This window comes from Saccoglossus kowalevskii, chromosome 14, assembly GCF_978046115.1.
Source record: "Saccoglossus kowalevskii chromosome 14, keSacKowa6.1, whole genome shotgun sequence".
Classification (NCBI taxonomy): Eukaryota; Metazoa; Hemichordata; class Enteropneusta; family Harrimaniidae; genus Saccoglossus; species Saccoglossus kowalevskii.
Window position 1 is genome coordinate 29,060,254 of NC_140654.1, and position 26,178 is coordinate 29,086,431.

Genomic DNA, 26,178 nt, shown 5'->3' on the forward strand with positions numbered 1-26,178 from the left:
CCTGGTAGCTTTCATAGCTTCCATCGATTTACACCACTCATATGCCTACAATCTATACCTGGTAGCTTCCATAGCTTCCATCCATTTACACCACTCATATACCTAGCATCTATAACTGGTAGCGTCAATAGCTTCCATCGATTTACACCACTCATATGCCCTAGCATCTATACCTGGTAGCTTCCATAGCTTCCATCGATTTACACCACTCATATGCCCTAGCATCTATACCTGGTAGCTTCCATAGCTTCCATCGATTTACACCACTCATATGCCTAGTATCTATACCTGGTAGCTTCCATCGATTTACACCACTCATATACCTAGCATCTATACCTCGTAGCTTCCATAGCTTCCGTCAATTTACACCACTCATATGCCCTAGCATATATACCTGGTAGCTTCCATAGCTTCCATCGATTTACACCACTCATATGCCTAGCATCTATACCTGGTAGCTTCCATAGCTTCCATCGATTAACACCACTCATATGCCCTAGCATCTATACTTGGTAGCTTCCATAGCTTCCATCGACTTACACCACTCATATGCCCTAGCATCTATACCTGGTAGCTTCCATAGCTTCCAACGATTTACACCACTCATATGCCCTAACATCTATACCTGGTAGCTTCCATCGATTTACACCACTCATATGCCTAGCATCTATACCTGGTAGCTTCCATAGCTTCCATCGATTTACACCACCCATATGCCTAGCATCTATACCTGGTAGCTGCCATAGCTTCCGTCGATTTACACCACGCATATGCCCTAGCATCTATACCTGGTAGCTTCCGTAGCTTCCATCGATTCACACCGTTCATATGCCCTAGCATCTATACCTAGTAGCTTCCATAGCTTCCATCGATTTACATCACTCATATGCCTAGAATCTATACCTGATAGCTGCCATAGCTTCCATCGATTTACCCCACTCATATGCCTAGAATCTATACCTGGTAGCTTTCATAGCTTCCATCGATTTACACCACTCATATGCCTAGAATCTATACCTGGTAGCTTCCATAGCTTCCATCGATTTACACCACTCATATGCCTAGTATCTATACCTGGTAGCTTCCATCGATTTACACCACTCATATACCTAGCATCTATACCTGGTAGCTTCCATAGCTTCCGTCGATTAACACCACTCATATGCCCTAGCATATATACCTGGTAGCTTCCATAGCTTCCATCGATTTACACCACTCATATGCCTAGCATCTATACATGGTAGCTTCCATCGATTTACACCACCCATATGCCTAGCATCTATACCTGGTAGCTGCCATAGCTTCCGTCGATTTACACCACGCATATGCCCTAGCATCTATACCTGGTAGCTTCCATAGCTTCCATCGATTCACACCGTTCATATGCCCTAGCATCTATACCTAGTAGCTTCCATAGCTTCCATCGATTTACATCACTCATATGCCTAGAATCTATACCTGATAGCTGCCATAGCTTCCATCGATTTACCCCACTCATATGCCTAGAATCTATACCTGGTAGCTTTCTTAGCTTCCATCGATTTACACCACTCATATGCCTAGAATCTATACCTGGTAGCTTCCATAGCTTCCATCGATTTACACCACTCATATGCCTAGTATCTATACCTGGTAGCTTCCATCGATTTACACCACTCATATACATAGCATCTATACCTGGTAGCTTCCATAGCTTCCGTCGATTAACACCACTCATATGCCCTAGCATATATACCTGGTAGCTTCCATAGCTTCCATCGATTTACACCACTCATATGCCTAGCATCTATACCTGGTAGCTTCCATAGCTTCCGTCGATTAACACCACTCATATGCCCTAGCATATATACCTGGTAGCTTCCATAGCTTCCATCGATTTACACCACTCATATGCCTAGCATCTATACCTGGTAGCTTCCATAGCTTCCATCGATTAACACCACTCATATGCCCTAGCATCTATACTTGGTAGCTTCCATAGCTTCCATCGAATTACACCACTCATATGCCCTAGCATCTATACCTGGTAGCTTCCATAGCTTCCAACGATTTACACCACTCATATGCCCTAACATCTATACCTGGTAGCTTCCATCGATTTACACCACTCATATGCCTAGCATCTATACCTGGTAGCTTCCATAGCTTCCATCGATTTACACCACCCATATGCCTAGCATCTATACCTGGTAGCTTCCATAGCTTCCGTCGATTTACACCACGCATATGCCCTAGCATCTATACCTGGTAGTATCCATAGTTTCCATCGATTTACACCACTCATATGCCCTAGCATCTATACCTGGCAGCTTCCATAGCTTCCATCGATTTACACCACTCATATACCTAGCATCTATACCTGGTAGCTTCCATAGCTTCCATCGATTTACACCACTTATATGCCTAGCATCTATACCTGGTAGCTTCCATAGCTTCCATCGATTTACACCACTCATATGCCTAGCATCTATACCTGGTAGCTTCCATCGATTTACACCACTTATATGCCTAGCATCTATACCTGGTAGCTTCCATAGCTTCCATCGATTTACACCACTCATATGCCCTAACATCTATACCTGGTAGCTTCCATCGATTTACACCACTCATATGCCTAGCATCTATACCTGGTAGCTTCCATAGTTTCCATCGATTTACACCACTCATATGCCTTGCATCTATACATGGTAGCTTCCATAGCTTCCATCGATTTACACCACGCATATGCCCTAGCATCTATACCTGTTAGCTTCCATAGCTTCCATCGATTTACACCATTCATATGCCCTAGCATCTATACCTGGTAGCTTCCATAGCTTCCGTCGATTTACACCACTCATATACCTAGCATCTATACACGGTAGCTTTCATAGCTTCCATCGATTTACACCACTCATATGCCCTAGATTCTATACCTGGTAGCTTCCATAGCTTCCATCGATTTACACCACTCATTTACCTAGCATCTATACCTGGTAGCTTCCACAGCTTCCATCGATTTACACCACTCATATGCCCTAGCATCTATACCTGGTAGCTTCCACAGCTTCCATCAATTTACACCACTCATATACCTAGCATCTATACCTTGTAGCTTCCACAGCTTCCATCGAATTACACCACTCATATGCCTTAGCATCTATACCTGGTAGCTTCCATAACTTCCATCGATTTACACCACTCATATGCCTAGCATCTATACCTGGTAGCTTCCAACGATTTAAACCTCTATCGGATCCGAGCATCTACACTTGGTCGCTTCCATTCATTTATACCACTCTCATGTCCTAGCATCAATACGTGGTCGTTTGCATTTTTGCATTCCACTCTCGTGCCTTAGCTCTATACCACTCTCATTCTGGAGTCTCTGTACTTAGTTGCTTGCATCTACCTACACCACTCACATGTTACAGTGCATCTTGAACATACCACATAACATTAGGTGAGATTATTATTAAGTATGTTTTCAAATACGCCCTAGCATCTATACTTGGTAGCTTTAATCGATTCAAACGACTCACATGCCCTAGACTCTGTACCTGGTAGCTTCCATCAATTTACACAACTCATATACCTAGCATCTATACCTGGTAGCCTCCATCGATTTTCATCACTCATATGCTCTAGCATCTATACCTGGTAGCTTCCATAGCTTCCATCGATTTACATCACTCATATGCCTATACTCTATAACTGGTAGCTTCCATAGCTTCCATCAATTTACACCACTCATATGCCTAGAATCCATACCTGGTGGCTTCCATAGCTTCCATCGATTTACACCACCCATATGCCTAGAATCTATACCTGGTTGCTTGCATAGCTTCATCGATTTACACCACTCATATACCTAGCATCTATACCTGGTAGCTTCAATAGCTTCCGTCGATTTACATCACTCATATGCCGTAGCATCTATACCTGGTACCTTCCATAGCTTCCATCGATTTACACCATTCATATGCCCTAGCATCTATACCTGGTAACTTCCATAGCTTCCGTCGATTTACACCACTCATATGCCCTAGCATCTATACCTGGTAGCTTCCATAGCTTCCATCGATTTACACCACTCATATGCCTAACATCTATACCTGGTGGCTTTCATAGCTTCCATCGATTTACGTCACTCATATGCCTAACATCTATACCTGGTAGCTTCCATAGCTTCCATCGATTTACGTCACTCATATGCCTAGAATCTATACCTGGTAGCTTCCATAGATTCCATCGATTTTCACCACTTATATGCCTAGAATCTATACCTGGTAGCTTCCATAGCTTCCATCGATTTACACCACTCATATGCCTAGAATCTATACCTGGTAGCTTTCATAGCTTCCATCGATTTACACCACTCATATGCCTAGAATCTATACCTGGTAGCTTCCATAGCCTCCATCGATTTACACCACTCATATACCTAGCATCTATAACTGGTAGCTTCAATAGCTTCCATCGATTTACACCACTCATATGCCCTAGCATCTATACCTGGTAGCTTCCATAGCTTCCATCGATTTACACCACTCATATGCCCTAGCATCTATACCTGGTAGCTTCCAAAGCTTCCATCGAATTACACCACTCATATGCCTAGCATCTATACCTGGTAGCTTCCATCGATTTACACCACTCATATACCTAGCATCTATACCTGGTAGCTTCCATAGCTTCCGTCGATTTACACCACTCATATGCCCTAGCATATATACCTGGTAGCTTCCATAGCTTCCATCGATTTACACCACTCATATGCCTAGCATCTATACCTGGTAGCTTCCATAGCTTCCATCGATTTACACCACTCATATGCCTAGCATCTATACCTAGTAGCTTCCATAGCTTCCATCGATTTACACCACCCATATGCCTAGCATCTATACCTGGTAGCTTCCATAGCTTCCATCGATTTACACCACTCATATGCCCTAGCATCTATACCTGGCAGCTTCCATAGCTTCCATCGATTTACACCACTCATATACCTAGCATCTATACCTGGTAGCTTCCATAGCTTCCATCGATTTACACCACTTATATGCCTAGCATCTATACCTGGTAGCTTCCATAGCTTCCATCGATTCACACCACTCATATGCCCTAGCATCTATACCTGGTAGCTTCCATAGCTTCCATCGATTTACACCACTCATATGCCCTAACATCTATACCTGGTAGCTTCTATCGATTTACAGCACTCATATGCCTAGCATCTATACCTGGTAGCTTCCATAGTTTCCATTGATTTACACCACTCATATGCCTAGCATCTATACATGGTAGCTTCCATAGCTTCCGTCGATTTACACCACGCATATGCCCTAGCATCTATACCTGGTAGCTTCCATAGCTTCCATCGATTTACACCATTCATATGCCCTAGCATCTATACCTGGTAGCTTCCATAGCTGCCGTCGATTTACACCACTCATATACCTAGCATCTATACACGGTAGCTTTCATAGCTTCCATCGATTTACACCACTCATATGCCCTAGCATCTATACCTGGTAGCTTCCATAGCTTCCATCGATTTACACCACTCATATGCCTAGAATCTATACCTGGTAGCTTCCATAGATTCCATCGATTTTCACCAATTATATGCCTAGAATCTATACCTGGTAGCTTCCATAGCTTCCATCGATTTACACCACTCATATGCCTAGAATCTATACCTGGTCGCTTTCATAGCTTCCATCGATTTACACCACTCATATGCCTAGAATCTATACCTGGTAGCTTCCATAGCTTCCATCGATTTACACCACTCATATACCTAGCATCTATAACTGGTAGCTTCAATAGCTTCCATCGATTTACACCACTCATATGCCCTAGCATCTATACCTGGTAGCTTCCATAGCTTCCATCGATTTACACCACTCATATGCCCTAGCATCTATACCTGGTAGCTTCCAAAGCTTCCATCGATTTACACCACTCATATGCCTAGCATCTATACCTGGTAGCTTCCATCGATTTACACCACTCATATACCTAGCATCTGTACCTGGTAGCTTCCATAGCTTCCGTCGATTTACACCACTCATATGCCCTAGCATATATACCTGGTAGCTTCCATAGCTTCCATCGATTTACACCACTCATATGCCTAGCATCTATACCTGGTAGCTTCCATAGCTTCCATCGATTTACACCACTCATATGCCTAGCATCTATACCTAGTAGCTTCCATAGCTTCCATCGATTTACACCACCCATATGCCTAGCATCTATACCTGGTAGCTTCCATAGCTTCCGTCGATTTACACCACGCATATGCCCTAGCATCTATACCTGGTAGCTTCCATAGCTTCCATCGATTTACATCACTCATATGCCCTAGCATCTATACCTGGCAGCTTCCATAGGTTCCATCGATTTACACCACTCATATACCTAGCATCTATACCTTGTAGCTTCCACAGCTTCCATCGATTTACACCACTTATATGCCTAGCATCTATACCTGGTAGCTTCCATAGCTTCCATCGATTCACACCACTCATATGCCCTAGCATCTATACCTGGTAGCTTCCATAGCTTCCATCGATTTACACCACTCATATGCCCTAACATCTATACCTGGTAGCTTCCATCGATTTACACCACTCATATGCCTAGCATCTATACCTGGTAGCTTCCATAGTTTCCATCGATTTACACCACTCATATGCCTAGAATCTATACCTGGTAGCTTCCATAGCTTCCATCGATTTACACCACTTATATGCCTAGCATCTATACCTGGTAGCTTCCATAGCTTCCATCGATTTACACCACTTATATGCCTAGCATCTATACATGGTAGCTTCCATAGCTTCCATCGATTTACACCACGCATATGCCCTAGCATCTATACCTGGTAGCTTCCATAGCTTCCATCGATTTACACCATTCATATGCCCTAGCATCTATACCTGGTAGCTTCCATAGCTTCCGTCGATTTACACCACTCATATACCTAGCATCTATACACGGTAGCTTTCATAGCTTCCATCGATTTACACCACTCATATGCCCTAGCATCTATACCTGGTAGCTTCCATAGCTTCCATCGATTTATACCACTCATATACCTAACATCTATACCTGGTAGCTTCCACAGCTTCCATCGATTTACACCACTCATATGCCCTAGCATCTATACCTGGTAGCTTCCACAGCTTCCATCAATTTACACCACTCATATACCTAGCATCTGTACCTTGTAGCTTCCACAGCTTCCATCGAATTACACCACTCATATGCCCTAGCATCTATACCTGGTAGCTTCCATAACTTCCATCGATTTACACCACTCATATGCCTAGCATCTATACCTGGTAGCTTCCAACGATTTAAACCACTATCGGATCCGAGCATCTACACTTGGTCGCTTCCATTCATTTATACCACTCTCGTGTCCTAGCATCAATACGTGGTCGTTTGCATTTTTGCATTCCACTCTCGTGCCTTAGCTCTATACCACTCCCATCCTGGAGTCTCTGTACTTAGTTGCTTGCATCTACCTACACCACTCACATGTCACAGTGCATCTTGAACATACCACATAACATTAGGTGAGATTATTATTAAGTATGTTTTCAAATACGCCCTAGCATCTATACTTGGTAGCTTTAATCGATTTATACGACTCACATGCCCTAGACTCTGTACCTGGTAGCTTCCATCGATTTACACAACTCATATAACTAGCATCTATACCTGGTAGCCTCCATCGATTTTCATCACTCATATGCTCTAGCATCTATACCTGGTAGCTTCCATAGCTTCCATCGATTTACATCACTCATATGCCTATAATCTATAACTGGTAGCTTCCATAGCTTCCATCAATTTACACCACTCATATGCCTAGAATCCATACCTGGTGGCTTCCATAGCTTCCATCGATTTACACCACTCATATGCCTAGAATCTATACCTGGTTGCTAGCATAGCTTCCATCGATTTACACCACTCATATACCTAGCATCTATACCTGGTAGCTTCAATAGCTTCCATCGATTTACACCACTCATATGCCCTAGCATCTATACCGGGTAGCTTCCATAGCTTCCGTCGATTTACATCACTCATATGCCGTAGCATCTATACCTGGTACCTTCCATAGCTTCCATCGATTTACACCATTCATATGCCCTAGCATCTATACCTGATAGCTTCCATAGCTTCCATCGATTTACACCACTCATATGCCTAACATCTATACCTGGTAGCTTCCATAGCTTCCATCGATTCACACCACTCATATGCCCTAGTATCTATACCTGGTAGCTTCCATAGCTTCCATCGATTTACGTCACTCATATGCCTAGAATCTATACCTGGTAGCTTCCATAGATTCCATCGAATTACACCACTTATATGCCTAGAATCTATACCTGGTAGCTTCCATAGCTTCCATCGATTTACACCACTCATATGCCTAGAATCTATACCTGGTAGCTTTCATAGCTTCCATCGATTTACACCACTCATATGCCAAGAATCTATACCTGGTAGCTTCCATAGCTTCCATCGATTTACACCACTCATATACCTAGCATCTATAACTGGTAGCTTCAATAGCTTCCATCGATTTACACCACTCATATGCCCTAGCATCTATACCTGGTAGCTTCCATAGCTTCCATCGATTTACACCACTCATATGCCCTAGCATCTATACCTGGTAGCTTCCATAGCTTCCATCGATTTACACCACTCATATGCCTAGCATCTATACCTGGTAGCTTCCATTGATTTACACCACTCATACACCTAGCATCTATACCTGGTAGCTTCCATAGCTTCCATCGATTTACACCACTCATATGCCAAGAATCTATACCTGGTAGCTTCCATAGCTTCCATCGATTTACACCACTCATATACCTAGCATCTATAACTGGTAGCTTCAATAGCTTCCATCGATTTACACCACTCATATGCCCTAGCATCAATACCTGGTAGCTTCCATAGCTTCCATCGATTTACACCACTCATATGCCCTAACATCTATACCTGGTAGCTTCCATCGATTTACACCACTCATATGCCTAGCATCTATACCTGGTAGCTTCCATAGCTTCCATCGATTTACACCACCCATATGCCTAGCATCTATACCTGGTAGCTTCCATAGCTTCCGTCGATTTACACCACGCATATGCCCAGAATCTATACCTGGTAGCTTCCATAGCTTCCATCGATTTACACCACTCATATGCCCTAGCATCTATACCTGGCAGCTTCCATAGCTTCCATCGATTTACACCACTCATATACCTAGCATCTATACCTGGTAGCTTCCATAGCTTCCATCGATTTACACCACTTATATGCCTAGCATCTATACCTGGTAGCTTCCATAGCTTCCATCGATTCACACCACTCATATGCCCTAGCATCTATACCTGGTAGCTTCCATAGCTTCCATCGATTTACACCACTCATATGCCCTAACATCTATACCTGGTAGCTTCTATCGATTTACAGCACTCATATGCCTAGCATCTATACCTGGTAGCTTCCATAGTTTCCATTGATTTACACCACTCATATGCCTAGCATCTATACATGGTAGCTTCCATAGCTTCCGTCGATTTACACCACGCATATGCCCTAGCATCTATACCTGGTAGCTTCCATAGCTTCCATCGATTTACACCATTCATATGCCCTAGCATCTATACCTGGTAGCTTCCATAGCTGCCGTCGATTTACACCACTCATATACCTAGCATCTATACACGGTAGCTTTCATAGCTTCCATCGATTTACACCACTCATATGCCCTAGCATCTATACCTGGTAGCTTCCATAGCTTCCATCGATTTACACCACTCATATACCTAGCATCTATACCTGGTATCTTCCACAGCTTCCATCGATTTACACCACTCATATGCCCAAGCATCTATACCTGGTAGCTTCCACAGCTTCCATCAATTTACACCACTCATATACCTAGCATCTATACCTTGTAGCTTCCACAGCTTCCATCGAATTACACCACTCATATGCCCTAGCATCTATACCTGGTAGCTTCCATAGCTTCCATCGATTTACACCACTCATATGCCTAGCATCTATACCTGTTAGCTTCCAACGATTTAAACCACTATCGGATCCGAGCATCTACACTTGGTCGCTTCCATTCATTTATACCACTCTCGTGTCCTAGCATCAATACGTGGTCGTTTGCATTTTTGCATTCCACTCTCGTGCCTTAGCTCTATACCACTCCCATCCTGGAGTCTCTGTACTTAGTTGCTTGCATCTACCTACACCACTCACATGTCACAGTGCATCTTGAACATACCACATAACATTAGGTGAGATTATTATTAAGTATGTTTTCAAATACGCCCTAGCATCTATACTTGGTAGCTTTAATCGATTTATACGACTCACATGCCCTAGACTCTGTACCTGGTAGCTTCCATCGATTTACACAACTCATATACCTAGCATCTATACCTGGTAGCCTCCATCGATTTTCATCACTCATATGCTCTAGCATCTATACCTGGTAGCTTCCATAGCTTCCATCGATTTACGTCACTCATATGCCTAGAATCTATACCTGGTAGCTTCCATAGCTTCCATCGATTTACACCACTCATATGCCTAGCATCTATACCTGGTAGCTTCCATAGCTTCCATCGATTTACACCACTCATATACCTAGCATCTATAACTGGTAGTTTCAATAGCTTCCATCGATTTACACCACTCATATGCCCTAACATCTATATCTGGTAGCTTCCATAGCTTCCATCGATTTACACCACTCATATGCCCTAGCATCTATACCCGGTAGCTTCCATAGCTTCCATCGATTCACACCACTCATATGCCCTAGCATCTATACCTGGTAGCTTCCATAGCTTCCATCGATTTACGTCACTCATATGCCTAGAATCTATACCTGGTAGCTTCCATAGCTTCCATCGATTTACACCACTCATATGCCTAGCATCTATACCTGGTAGCTTCCATAGCTTCCATCGATTTACACCACTCATATGCCTAGCATCTATACCTGGTAGCTTCCATCGATTTACACCACTCATATACCTAGCATCTATACCTGGTAGCTTCCATAGCTTCCGTCGATTTACACCACTCATCTGCCTAGAATCTATACCTGGTTGCTTGCATAGCTTCCATCGATTTACACCACTCATATACCTAGAATCTATACCTGGTAGCTTCAATAGCTTCCATCGATTTACACCACTCATATGCCATAGCATCTATACCTGGTAGCTTCCATAGCTTCCGTCGATTTACATCACTCATATGCCGTAGCATCTATACCTGGTACCTTCCATAGCTTCCATCGATTTACACCATTCATATGCCCTAGCATCTATACCTGGTAGCTTCCATAGCTTCCGTCCATTTACACCACTCATATGCCCTAGCATCTATACCTGGTAGCTTCCATAGCTTCCATCGATATACACCACTCATATGCCTAACATCTATACCTGGTAGCTTCCATAGCTACCATCGATTCACACCACTCATATGCCCTAGCATCTATACCTGGTAGCTTCCATAGCTTCCATCGATTTACGTCACTCATATGCCTAGAATCTATACCTGGTAGCTTCCATAGCTTCCATCGATTTACACCACTCATATGCCTAGAATCTATACCTGGTAGCTTCCATAGCTTCCATCGATTTACACCACTCATATACCTAGCATCTATAACTGGTAGTTTCAATAGCTTCCATCGATTTACACCACTCATATGCCCTAGCATCTATATCTGGTAGCTTCCATAGCTTCCATCGATTTACACCACTCATATGCCCTAGCATCTATACCTGGTAGCTTCCATAGCTTCCATCGATTCACACCACTCATATGCCCTAGCATCTATACCTGGTAGCTTCAATAGCTTCCATCGATTTACGTCACTCATATGCCTAGAATCTATACCTGGTAGCTTCCATAGCTTCCATCGATTTACACCACTCATATGCCTAGCATCTATACCTGGTAGCTTCCATAGCTTCCATCGATTTACACCACTCATATGCCTAGCATCTAAACCTGGTAGCTTCCATCGATTTACACCACTCATATACCTAGCATCTATACCTGGTAGCTTCCATAGCTTCCGTCGATTTACACCACTCATATGCCCTAGCATCTATACCTGGTAGCTTCCATAGCTTCCATCGATTTACACCACTCATATGCCTAGCATCTATACCTGGTAGTTTCCATAGCTTCCATCTATTAACACCACTCATATGCCCTAGCATCTATACCTGGTAGCTTCCATAGCTTCCATCGATTTACACCACTCATATGCCCTAGCATCTATACCTGGTAGCTTCCATAGCTTCCATCGATTTACACCACTCATATGCCCTAACATCTATACCTGATAGCTTCCATCGATTTACACCACTCATATGCCTAGCATCTATACCTGGTAGCTTCCATAGCTTCCATCGATTTACACCACTCATATGCCCTAGCATCTATACCTGGTAGGTTCCATAGCTTCCATCGATTTACACCACTCATATGCCTAGCATCTATACCTGGTAGCTTCCATAGCTTCCATCGATTCACACCACTCATATGCCCTAGCATCTATACCTGGTAGCTTCCATAGCTTCCATCGATTTACACCACTCATATGCCCTAACATCTATACCTGGTAGCTTCCATCGATTTACACCACTCATATGCCTAGCATCTATACCTGGTAGCTTCCATAGCTTCCATCGATTTACACCACTCATATGCCTAGCATCTATACCTGGTAGCTTCCATAGCTTCCGTCGATTTACACCACGCATAAGCCCTAGCATCTATACCTGGTAGCTTCCATAGCTTCCATTGATTTACACCATTCATATGCCCTAGCATCTATACCTGGTAGCTTCCATAGCTTCCATCGATTTACACCACTCATATACCTAGCATCTATACACAGTAGCTTCCATAGCTTCCATCGATTTACACCACTCATATGCCCTAGCATCTATACCTGGTAGCTTTCATAGCTTCCATCGATTTACACCACTCATATACCTAGCATCTATACCTGGTAGCTTCCACAGCTTCCATCGATTTACACCACTCATATGCCCAAGCATCTATACCTGGTAGCTTCCACAGCTTCCATCAATTTACACCACTCATATACCTAGCATCTATACCTTGTAGCTTCCACAGCTTCCATCGAATTACACCACTCATATGCCCTAGCATCTATACCTGGTAGCTTCCATAGCTTCCATCGATTTACACCACTCATATGCCTAGCATCTATACCTGTTAGCTTCCAACGATTTAAACCACTATCGGATCCGAGCATCTACACTTGGTCGCTTCCATTCATTTATACCACTCTCGTGTCCTAGCATCAATACGTGGTCGTTTGCATTTTTGCATTCCACTCTCGTGCCTTAGCTCTATACCACTCCCATCCTGGAGTCTCTGTACTTAGTTGCTTGCATCTACCTACACCACTCACATGTCACAGTGCATCTTGAACATACCACATAACATTAGGTGAGATTATTATTAAGTATGTTTTCAAATACGCCCTAGCATCTATACTTGGTAGCTTTAATCGATTTATACGACTCACATGCCCTAGACTCTGTACCTGGTAGCTTCCATCGATTTACACAACTCATATACCTAGCATCTATACCTGGTAGCCTCCATCGATTTTCATCACTCATATGCTCTAGCATCTATACCTGGTAGCTTCCATAGCTTCCATCGATTTACGTCACTCATATGCCTAGAATCTATACCTGGTAGCTTCCATAGCTTCCATCGATTTACACCACTCATATGCCTAGCATCTATACCTGGTAGCTTCCATAGCTTCCATCGATTTACACCACTCATATACCTAGCATCTATAACTGGTAGTTTCAATAGCTTCCATCGATTTACACCACTCATATGCCCTAACATCTATATCTGGTAGCTTCCATAGCTTCCATCGATTTACACCACTCATATGCCCTAGCATCTATACCCGGTAGCTTCCATAGCTTCCATCGATTCACACCACTCATATGCCCTAGCATCTATACCTGGTAGCTTCCATAGCTTCCATCGATTTACGTCACTCATATGCCTAGAATCTATACCTGGTAGCTTCCATAGCTTCCATCGATTTACACCACTCATATGCCTAGCATCTATACCTGGTAGCTTCCATAGCTTCCATCGATTTACACCACTCATATGCCTAGCATCTATACCTGGTAGCTTCCATCGATTTACACCACTCATATACCTAGCATCTATACCTGGTAGCTTCCATAGCTTCCGTCGATTTACACCACTCATCTGCCTAGAATCTATACCTGGTTGCTTGCATAACTTCCATCGATTTACACCACTCATATACCTAGAATCTATACCTGGTAGCTTCAATAGCTTCCATCGATTTACACCACTCATATGCCATAGCATCTATACCTGGTAGCTTCCATAGCTTCCGTCGATTTACATCACTCATATGCCGTAGCATCTATACCTGGTACCTTCCATAGCTTCCATCGATTTACACCATTCATATGCCCTAGCATCTATACCTGGTAGCTTCCATAGCTTCCGTCCATTTACACCACTCATATGCCCTAGCATCTATACCTGGTAGCTTCCATAGCTTCCATCGATATACACCACTCATATGCCTAACATCTATACCTGGTAGCTTCCATAGCTACCATCGATTCACACCACTCATATGCCCTAGCATCTATACCTGGTAGCTTCCATAGCTTCCATCGATTTACGTCACTCATATGCCTAAAATCTATACCTGGTAGCTTCCATAGCTTCCATCGATTTACACCACTCATATGCCTAGAATCTATACCTGGTAGCTTCCATAGCTTCCATCGATTTACACCACTCATATACCTAGCATCTATAACTGGTAGTTTCAATAGCTTCCATCGATTTACACCACTCATATGCCCTAGCATCTATATCTGGTAGCTTCCATAGCTTCCATCGATTTACACCACTCATATGCCCTAGCATCTATACCTGGTAGCTTCCATAGCTTCCATCGATTCACACCACTCATATGCCCTAGCATCTATACCTGGTAGCTTCAATAGCTTCCATCGATTTACGTCACTCATATGCCTAGAATCTATACCTGGTAGCTTCCATAGCTTCCATCGATTTACACCACTCATATGCCTAGCATCTATACCTGGTAGCTTCCATAGCTTCCGTCGATTTACACCACTCATATGCCTAGCATCTAAACCTGGTAGCTTCCATCGATTTACACCACTCATATACCTAGCATCTATACCTGGTAGCTTCCATAGCTTCCGTCGATTTACACCACTCATATGCCCTAGCATCTATACCTGGTAGCTTCCATAGCTTCCATCGATTTACACCACTCATATGCCTAGCATCTATACCTGGTAGTTTCCATAGCTTCCATCTATTAACACCACTCATATGCCCTAGCATCTATACCTGGTAGCTTCCATAGCTTCCATCGATTTACACCACTCATATGCCCTAGCATCTATACCTGGTAGCTTCCATAGCTTCCATCGATTTACACCACTCATATGCCCTAACATCTATACCTGATAGCTTCCATCGATTTACACCACTCATATGCCTAGCATCTATACCTGGTAGCTTCCATAGCTTCCATCGATTTACACCACTCATATGCCCTAGCATCTATACCTGGTAGGTTCCATAGCTTCCATCGATTTACACCACTCATATGCCTAGCATCTATACCTGGTAGCTTCCATAGCTTCCATCGATTCACACCACTCATATGCCCTAGCATCTATACCTGGTAGCTTCCATAGCTTCCATCGATTTACACCACTCATATGCCCTAACATCTATACCTGGTAGCTTCCATCGATTTACACCACTCATATGCCTAGCATCTATACCTGGTAGCTTCCATAGCTTCCATCGATTTACACCACTCATATGCCTAGCATCTATACCTGGTAGCTTCCATAGCTTCCGTCGATTTACACCACGCATAAGCCCTAGCATCTATACCTGGTAGCTTCCATAGCTTCCATTGATTTACACCATTCATATGCCCTAGCATCTATACCTGGTAGCTTCCATAGCTTCCATCGATTTACACCACTCATATACCTAGCATCTATACACAGTAGCTTCCATAGCTTCCATCGATTTACACCACTCATATGCCCTAGCATCTATACCTGGTAGCTTTCATAGCTTCCATCGATTTACACCACTCATATACCTAGCATCTATACCTGGTAGCTTCCACAGCTTCCATCGATTTACACCACTCAAATGCCCTAGCATCTGTACCTGGTAGCTTCCACAGCTTCCATCAATTTACACCACTCATATACCTAGCATCTATACCTTGTAGCTTCCACAGCTTCTATCGATTTACACCACTCATATGCCCTAGCATCTATACCTGGTAGCTTCCATAGCTTCCATCGATTTACACCACTCATATGCCTAGCACCTATACCTGGTAGCTTCCATAGCTTCCATCGATTTACACCACTCATATACTTAGCATCTATACCTGGTAGCTTCCATAGCTTCCGTCGATTTACACCACTCATATGCCATAGCATCTATACCTGGTAGCTTCCATAGCTTCCATCGATTTACACCACTCATATGCCTAGCATCTATACATGGTAGCTTCCATAGCTTCCATCGATTTACACCACTCATATGCCCTAGCATCTATACCTGGTAGCTTCCATAGCTTCCATCGATTTACATCTCTCATATGCCTAGAATCCATACCTGGTAGCTTCCATAGCTTCCATCGATTTACACCACTCATATGCCTAGAATCTATACCTGGTAGCTTCCATGGCTTCCATCGATTTACACCACTCATATGCCTAGAATCTATACCTGGTAGCTTCCATAGCTTCCATCGATTTACACCACTCATATACCTAGCATCTATACCTGGTAGCTTCAATAGATTCCATCGATTTACACCACTCATATGCCCTAGCATCTATACCTGGTAGCTTCCATCGATTTACACCACTCATATGCCCTAGCATCTATACCTGGTAGTTTCCATAGCTTCCGTCGATTTACACCACTCATATGCCTTAGCATCTATACCTGGTAGCTTCCATAGCTTCCATCGATTTACACCACTCATATGCCCTAGCATCTATACCTGGTAGCTTCCGTAGCTTCCATCGATTTACACCACTCATACGCCTAGCATCTATACCTGGTAGCTTCCATAGCTTCCATCGATTTACACCACTCATATGCCCTAGCATCTATACCTGGTAGCTTCCATAGCTTCCGTCGATTTACACCACTCATATGCCCTAGCATCTATACCTGGTAGCTTCCATAGCTTCCATCAATTTACACCACTCATATGCCGTAGCATCTATACCTGGTAGCTTCCATAGCTTCCGTCGATTTACGCCACTCATATGCCCTAGCATCTATACCTGGTAGCTTCCATAGCTTCCATCGATTTACACTACTCATATGCCCTTGCATCTATACCTGGTAGCTTCCATAGCTTCCATCGATTTACACCACTCATATACCTGGCATCTATACCTGGTAGCTTCCATAGCTTCCATCGATTTACACCACTCATATGCCTTAGCATCTATACCTGGTAGCTTCCATAACTTCCATCAATTTACACCACTCATATGCCCTAGCATCTATACCTGGTAGCTTCCATAGCTTCCGTCGATTTACACCACTCATATGCCCTAGCATCTATACCTGGTAGCTTCCATAGCTTCCATCGATTTACACTACTCATATGCCCTTGCATCTATACCTGGTAGCTTCCATAGCTTCCATCGATTTACACCACTCATATACCTGGCATCTATACCAGGTAGCTTCCATAGCTTCCATCGATTTACACCACTCATATGCCTTAGCATCTATACCTGGTAGCTTCCATAGCTTCCATCGATTTACACCACTCATATGCCTAGCATCTATACATGGTAGCTTCCATAGCTTCCATCGATTAACACCTCTCATATGCCCTAGTATCTATACCTGGTAGCTTCCATAGCTTCCATCGATTTACACCACTCATATGCCCTATAAGCTAGCATCTATACCTGGTAGCTTCCATAGCTTCCATCGATTTACACCACTCATATGCCCTAGCATCTATACCTGGTAGCTTCCATAGCTTCCATCGATTTACACCACTCATATACCTAGCATCTATACCTGGTAGCTTCCACAGCTTCCATCGATTTACACCACTCATATGCCCTAGCATCTATACCTGGTAGCTTCCATCGATTTACACCACTCATATGCCTAGCATCTATACCTGGTAGCTTCCAACGATTTAAACCACTATCGGATCCGAGCATGTACACTTGGTCGCTTCCATTAATTTATACCACTCTCGTGTCCTATCATCAATCCGTGGTCGTTTGCATTTTTGTATTCCACTCTCGTGCCTTAGCCCTATACCACTCCCATCCTGGAGTCTCTGTACTTAGTTGCTTGCATCTACCTACACCATTCACATGTCACAGTGCATCTTGAACATACCACATAACATTAGGTGAGATCATTATTAAGTATGTTTTCAAATACGAAATGAATGAATAAACAGCATCCTCTGATAGCTTAGTAACTATTAGAGTATTACCTACATTCAAATGAAATCACTCAAGCATTTATCATGTGCTAACATGCTGTTTTTCTCTGTTGTCTATAGTTCAAGTACACGGTACCAGTGGATTCTGATAACGTTTCCCAGCACTCTGATACGTCAACAGTGAGTGGAAAGTCTGAAGTATCAGTGAACTCATCTGATCCTATATACCAGTATGTGGATTGTAAAGGGAAAGTTAAAACCAGGAAGTTTACAGGGCATTTGCCAACCAAAGCTACACACACAGATATAAATCAGATGGAAAGCCGTTTCATCAACTTCGTGAAACATCCATGGGCCATAGTAGCCTGTGTTGTGCTCTGTGTTATGGTTGGCGTAGTCATTGCCACTTACAAACTCGGTAATCTGCTCATTTGTTTAAATATTAAGTAACACCTTTCTACTATATGCCGTAGTATGTGTTCCAACAATATGTAATACATAACATTCGTGGAATACATGCTGTTACATGCAGTATTACCTATTGTTGGAAAAAAGAATCTATGACATACAGAAATATTTATTGTTGAATTAACAGATACTATGGAATTAAGTAAACCTATTGTTGAAATATTATACAATATAGCATTCAATATTACCTATTGTTGGAATACATACAATGGCATTCAGTATTACCATTGTTGAAATACATACCATGGCATTCAGTATTACCTATTGTTGGAAGACATACAATAACATTCAGTGTTACCTATTGTTGGAATACATACTCTGGCATTCAGTATTACCTATTGTTGAAATACATACTATGGCATTCAGTATTACCTATTGTTGGAAAACATACTATGGCATTCAGTATTACCTATTGTTGGAATACATACTATGGCATTTAGTATTTCCTATTGTTGGAATGCATACTATGGCATTCAGTATTACCTATTGTTGGAATACATACGATGGCATTCAGTATTACCTATTGTTGAGATACTTACAATTGCATTCAGTATTACCTATTGTTGAAATACATACTATGGCATTCAGTATTACCTATTGTTGAAATATATACTAGAGCATTCAGTATTACCTATTGTTGAAATTCATACTATGGCATTCAGTATTACCTATTGTTGAAATACACACCATGGCATTCAGTATTACCTATTGTTGGAATACATACAATGGCATTCAGTATTACTAATTTTTGGAATACATACTATGGCATTCAGTATTACCTATTGTTGGAATACATACTATGGCATTCAGTATTACCAATTGTTGGAATACATACAATGGCATTCAGTATTACCTATTGTTGAAATACATACTATGGCATTCAGTATTACCTATTGTTGGAATACTTACTATGGCATTCAGTATTACCTCTTGTTGAAATACTTACAATGGCATTCAGTATTACCTATTGTTGAAATACATAATATGGCTTTCAGTATTACCTATTGTTGAAATACATGCTATGGCATTCAGTATTACCTATTGTTGAAATACATACTATGGCATTCAGTAATACCTATTGTTGAAATACTTACAATGGCATTCAGTATTACCTATTGTTGAAATGCATACTATGGCATTCAGTATTACCTATATGTTGAACTACATACTATGGCATTCAGTATTACCTATTGTTGAAATACATACAATGGCATTCAGTATTACCTATTGTTGGAATACATACAATGGCATTCAGTATTACCTATTGTTGGAATACATGCTATGGCATTCAGTATTACCTATTGTTGAAATACATACTAGGGCATTCAGTATTACCTCTTGTTGGAATACATACTATGGCATTCAGTAATACCTATTGTTGGAATACATACTATGGTATTAAGTATTACCTATTGTTGAAATACTTACAATGGCATTAAGTATTACCTATTGTTGAAATACATACTATGGCATTCAGTATTACATATTGTTGAAATACATACTATGGCATTCAGTATTACCATTGTTGAAATACACACCATGGCATTCAGTATTACCTATTGTTGAAATACATACATTGGCATTCAGTATTACTATTTTTTGGAATAGATACTATGGCATTCAGTATTACCTATTGTTGAAATACATACTAGGGCATCCAGTATTACCTATTGTTGAAATACATACCATGGCATTCAGTATTACCTATTGTTGGAATACATACAATGGCATTCAGTATTACTAATTTTTGGAATACATACTATGGCATTCAGTATTACCTATTGTTGGAATACATACTATGGCATTCAGTATTACCTATTGTTGGAATACATACAATGGCATTCAGTATTACCTATTGTTGAAATACATACTATGGCATTCAGTATTACCTATTGTTGGAATACTTACTATGGCATTCAGTATTACCTATTGTTGAAATACATACTATGGCATTCAGTATTACCATTGTTGAAATACATACCATGGCATTCAGTATTACCTATTGTTGGAATACATATAATGGCATTCAGTATTACTAATTTGTGGAATACATACTATGGCATTCAGTATTACCTATTGTTGTAATACACACTAGGCCATTCAGTATTACCTATTGTTGAAATACATACTATGGCATTCAGTATTACCATTGTTGAAATACATACCATGGCATTCAGTATTACCTATTGTTGGAATACATACAATGGCATTCAGTATTATTATTTTTTGGAATACATACTATGGCATTCAGTATTACCTATTGTTGGAATACATACTATGGCATTCAGTATTACCTATTGTTGGAATACATACAATGGCATTCAGTATTACCTATTGTTGGAATACTTACTATGGCATTCAGTATTACCTCTTGTTGAAATACTTACAATGGCATTCAGTATTACCTATTGTTGGAATACTTACTATGGCATTCAGTATTACCTCTTGTTGAAATACTTACAATGGCATTCAGTATTACCCATTGTTGAAATACATAATATGGCATTCAGTATTACCTATTGCTGAAATACATATTATGGCATTCAGTATTACCTATTGTTGAAATACATACTATGGCATTCAGTAATACCTATTGTTGAAATACTTACAATGGCATTCAGTATTACTAATTTTTGGAATACATACTATGGCATTCAGTATTACCTATTGTTGAAATACATACTAGGCCATTCAGTATTACCTATTGTTGAAATGCATACTATGGCATTCAGTATTACCATTGTTGAAATACATACCATGGCATTCAGTATTACCTATTGTTGGAATACATACAATGGCATTCAGTATTACTATTTTTTGGAATACATACTATGGCATTCAGTATTACCTATTGTTGGAATACATACTATGGCATTCAGTATTACCTATTGTTGGAATACATACAATGGCATTCAGTATTACCTATTGTTGAAATACATACTATGGCATTCAGTATTACCATTGTTGAAATACATACCATGGCATTCAGTATTACCTATTGTTGGAATACATACAATGGCATTCAGTATTACTATTTTTTGGAATACATACTATGGCATTCAGTATTACCTATTGTTGGAATACATACTATGGCATTCAGTATTACATATTGTTGGAATACATACAATGGCATTCAGTATTACCTATTGTTGGAATACTTACTATGGCATTCAGTATTACCTCTTGTTGAAATACTTACAATGGCATTCAGTATTACCTATTGTTGGAATACTTACTATGGCATTTAGTATTACCTCTTGTTGAAATACTTACAATGGCATTCAGTATTACCTATTGTTGAAATACATAATATGGCATTCAGTATTACCTATTGTTGAAATACATACTATGGCATTCAGTAATACCTATTGTTGAAATACTTACAATGGCATTCAGTATTACCTATTGTTTAAATGCATACTATGACATTCAGTATTACCTATATGTTGAACTACATACTATGGCATTCAGTATTACCTATTGTTGAAATACATACTAGGGCATTCAGTATTACCTATTGTTGAAATACATAATATGGCATTCAGTATCACCTATTGTTGAAATACATACCATGGCATTCAGTATTACCTATTGTTGGAATACATACAATGGCATTCAGTATTATCTATTGTTGAAATACATACAATGGCATTCAGTATTACCTATTGTTGGAATACATACTTTGGCATTCAGTATTACCTATTGTTGAAATGCATACTATGCCATTCAGTATTACCTATTGTTGAAATGCATACTATGCCATTCAGTATTACCTATTGTTGAAATACATACTATGGCATTCAGTATTACCTATTGTTGAAATACATACTATGGCATTCAGTATTACCTATTGTTGAAATACATACTACGGCATTCAGTATTACCATTGTTGAAATACATACCATGGCATTCAGTATTACCTATTGTTGAGATACTTACAATTGCATTCAGTATTACCTATTGTTGGAAGACATACTATGGCATTCAGTATTACCTATTTTGGAATACATAGTATCGCATTCAGTATTACCTATTGTTGAGATACTTACAATGGCATTCAGTATTACCTATTGTTGAAATACATACTATGGCATTCAGTATTACCTATTGTTGGAATACATACAATGGCATTCAGTATTACCTATTATTGAAATACATACTATGGCATTCAGTATTACCTATTGTTGAAATGCATACTATGGCTTTCAGTATTACCTATATGTTGAACTACATACTATGGCATTCAGTATTACCTATTGTTGAAATACATACTAGGGCATTCAATATTACCTATTGTTGAAATACATAATATGGCATTCAGTATTACCTATTGTTGAAATACATACTATGGCATTCAGTAATACCGATTGTTGAAATACTTACAATGGCATTCAGTATTACCTATTGTTGGAATACATACTGTGGCATTCAGTATTACCTATTGTTGAAATGCATACTATGCCATTCAGTATTACCTATTGTTGAAATACATACTATGGCATTTAGTATTACCTATTGTTGAAATACATACTATGGCATTCAGTATTACCTATTGTTGAAATACATACTATGGCATTCAGTATTACCATTGTTGAAATACATACCATGGCATTCAGTATTACCTATTGTTGAGATACTTACAATTGCATTCAGTATTACATATTGTCGAAATGCATACTATGGCATTCAGTATTACCTATTGTTGAAAGACATACTAGGGCATTCAGCATTAACTATTGTTGAAATACATAATATGGCATTCAGTATTACCTATTGTTGAAATACATACCATGGCATTCAGTATTACCTATTGTTGGAATACATACAATGGCATTCAGTATTACCATTTGTTGAAATACATACTATGGCATTCAGTATTACCTATTGTTGAAATACATACTACGGCATTCAGTATTAAAATTGTTGAAATACATACCATGGCATTCAGTATTACCTATTGTTGAGATACTTACAATTGCATTCAGTATTACCTATTGTTGGAATACATACTATGGCATTCAGTATTACCTATTTTGGAATACACAGTATCGCATTCAGTATTACCTATTGTTGGAATACTTACTATGGCATTCAGTATTACCTCTTGTTGAAATACTTACAATGGCATTCAGTATTACCTATTGTTGGAATACTTACTATGGCATTCAGTATTACCTCTTGTTGAAATACATACAATGGCATTCAGTATTACCTATTGTTGGAATACATACTATGGCATTCAGTATTACCTATTGTTGAAATGCATACTATGCCATTCAGTATTACCTATTGTTGAAATACATATTATGGCATTCAGTATTACCTATTGTTGAAATACATACTATGGCATTCAGTATTACCTATTGTTGAAATACATACTACGGCGTTCAGTATTACCATTGTTGAAATACATACCATGGCATTCAGTATTACCTATTGTTGAGATACTTACAATTGAATTCAGTATTACCTATTGTTGGAATACATACTATGGCATTCAGTATTACCTATTGTGGAATACATAGTATCGCATTCAGTATTACCTATTGTTGAGATACTTACAATGGCATTCAGTATTACCTATTGTTGAAATACATACTATGGCATTCAGTATTACCTATTGTTGGAATACATACAATGGCATTCAGTATTACCTATTGTTGGAATACTTACTATGTCATTCAGTATTACCTCTTGTTGAAATACTTACAATGGCATTCAGTATTACCTATTGTTGGAATACTTACTATGGCATTCAGTATTACCTCTTGTTGAAATACTTACAATGGCATTCAGTATTAGCTATTGTTGAAATACATACTATGGCATTCAGTATTACCTATTATTGAAATACATACTATGGCATTCAGTATTACCTATTGTTGAAATGCATACTATGGCATTCAGTATTACCTATATGTTGAACTACATACTATGGCATTCAGTATTACCTATTGTTGAAATACATACTAGGGCATTCAATATTACCTATTGTTGAAATACATAATATGGCATTCAGTATTACCTATTGTTGAAATACATACTATGGCATTCAGTAATACCGATTGTTGAAATACTTACAATGGCATTCAGTATTACCTATTGTTGGAATACATACTGTGGCATTCAGTATTACCTATTGTTGAAATGCATACTATGCCATTCAGTATTACCTATTGTTGAAATACATACTATGGCATTTAGTATTACCTATTGTTGAAATACATACTATGGCATTCAGTATTACCTATTGTTGAAATACATACTATGGCATTCAGTATTACCATTGTTGAAATACATACCATGGCATTCAGTATTACCTATTGTTGAGATACTTACAATTGCATTCAGTATTACATATTGTCGAAATGCATACTATGGCATTCAGTATTACCTATTGTTGAAATACATACTAGGGCATTCAGCATTAACTATTGTTGAAATACATAATATGGCATTCAGTATTACCTATTGTTGAAATACATACCATGGCATTCAGTATTACCTATTGTTGGAATACATACAATCGCATTCAGTATTACCATTTGTTGAAATACATACTATGGCATTCAGTATTACCTATTGTTGAAATACATACTACGGCATTCAGTATTACCATTGTTGAAATACATACCATGGCATTCAGTATTACCTATTGTTGAGATACTTACAATTGCATTCAGTATTACCTATTGTTGGAATACATACTATGGCATTCAGTATTACCTATTTTGGAATACACAGTATCGCATTCAGTATTACCTATTGTTGAGATACTTAGAATGGCATTCAGTATTACCTATTGTTGAAATACATACTATGGCATTCAGTATTACCTATTGTTGGAATATATACAATGGCATTCAGTATTACCTATTGTTGGAATACTTACTATGGCATTCAGTATTACCTCTTGTTGAAATACTTACAATGGCATTCAGTATTACCTATTGTTGGAATACTTACTATGGCATTCAGTATTACCTCTTGTTGAAATACATACAATGGCATTCAGTATTACCTATTGTTGGAATACATACTATGGCATTCAGTATTACCTATTGTTGAAATGCATACTATGCCAT

The 26,178-nt window shown here is 39.8% G+C and overlaps 1 protein-coding gene across 3 annotated transcripts in view; it reads left to right on the plus strand.

Annotated features, from left to right (window-relative positions):
• Positions 1-26,178, plus strand: part of LOC102805322 (uncharacterized) — a 261,933-nt gene that overhangs the window by 71,964 nt on the left and 163,791 nt on the right. For all 3 annotated transcript variants that reach the window (XR_014931631.1, XM_085508110.1, XM_085508109.1), the window contains exon 2: positions 18,746-19,043. Coding sequence is in view for 2 of the 3 variants with exons in the window: in XM_085508110.1 (XP_085364236.1) it covers positions 18,746-19,043 (298 nt within the window). In the remaining variant the exon portion in view is untranslated. The remainder of the gene's footprint in view (positions 1-18,745; positions 19,044-26,178) is intronic.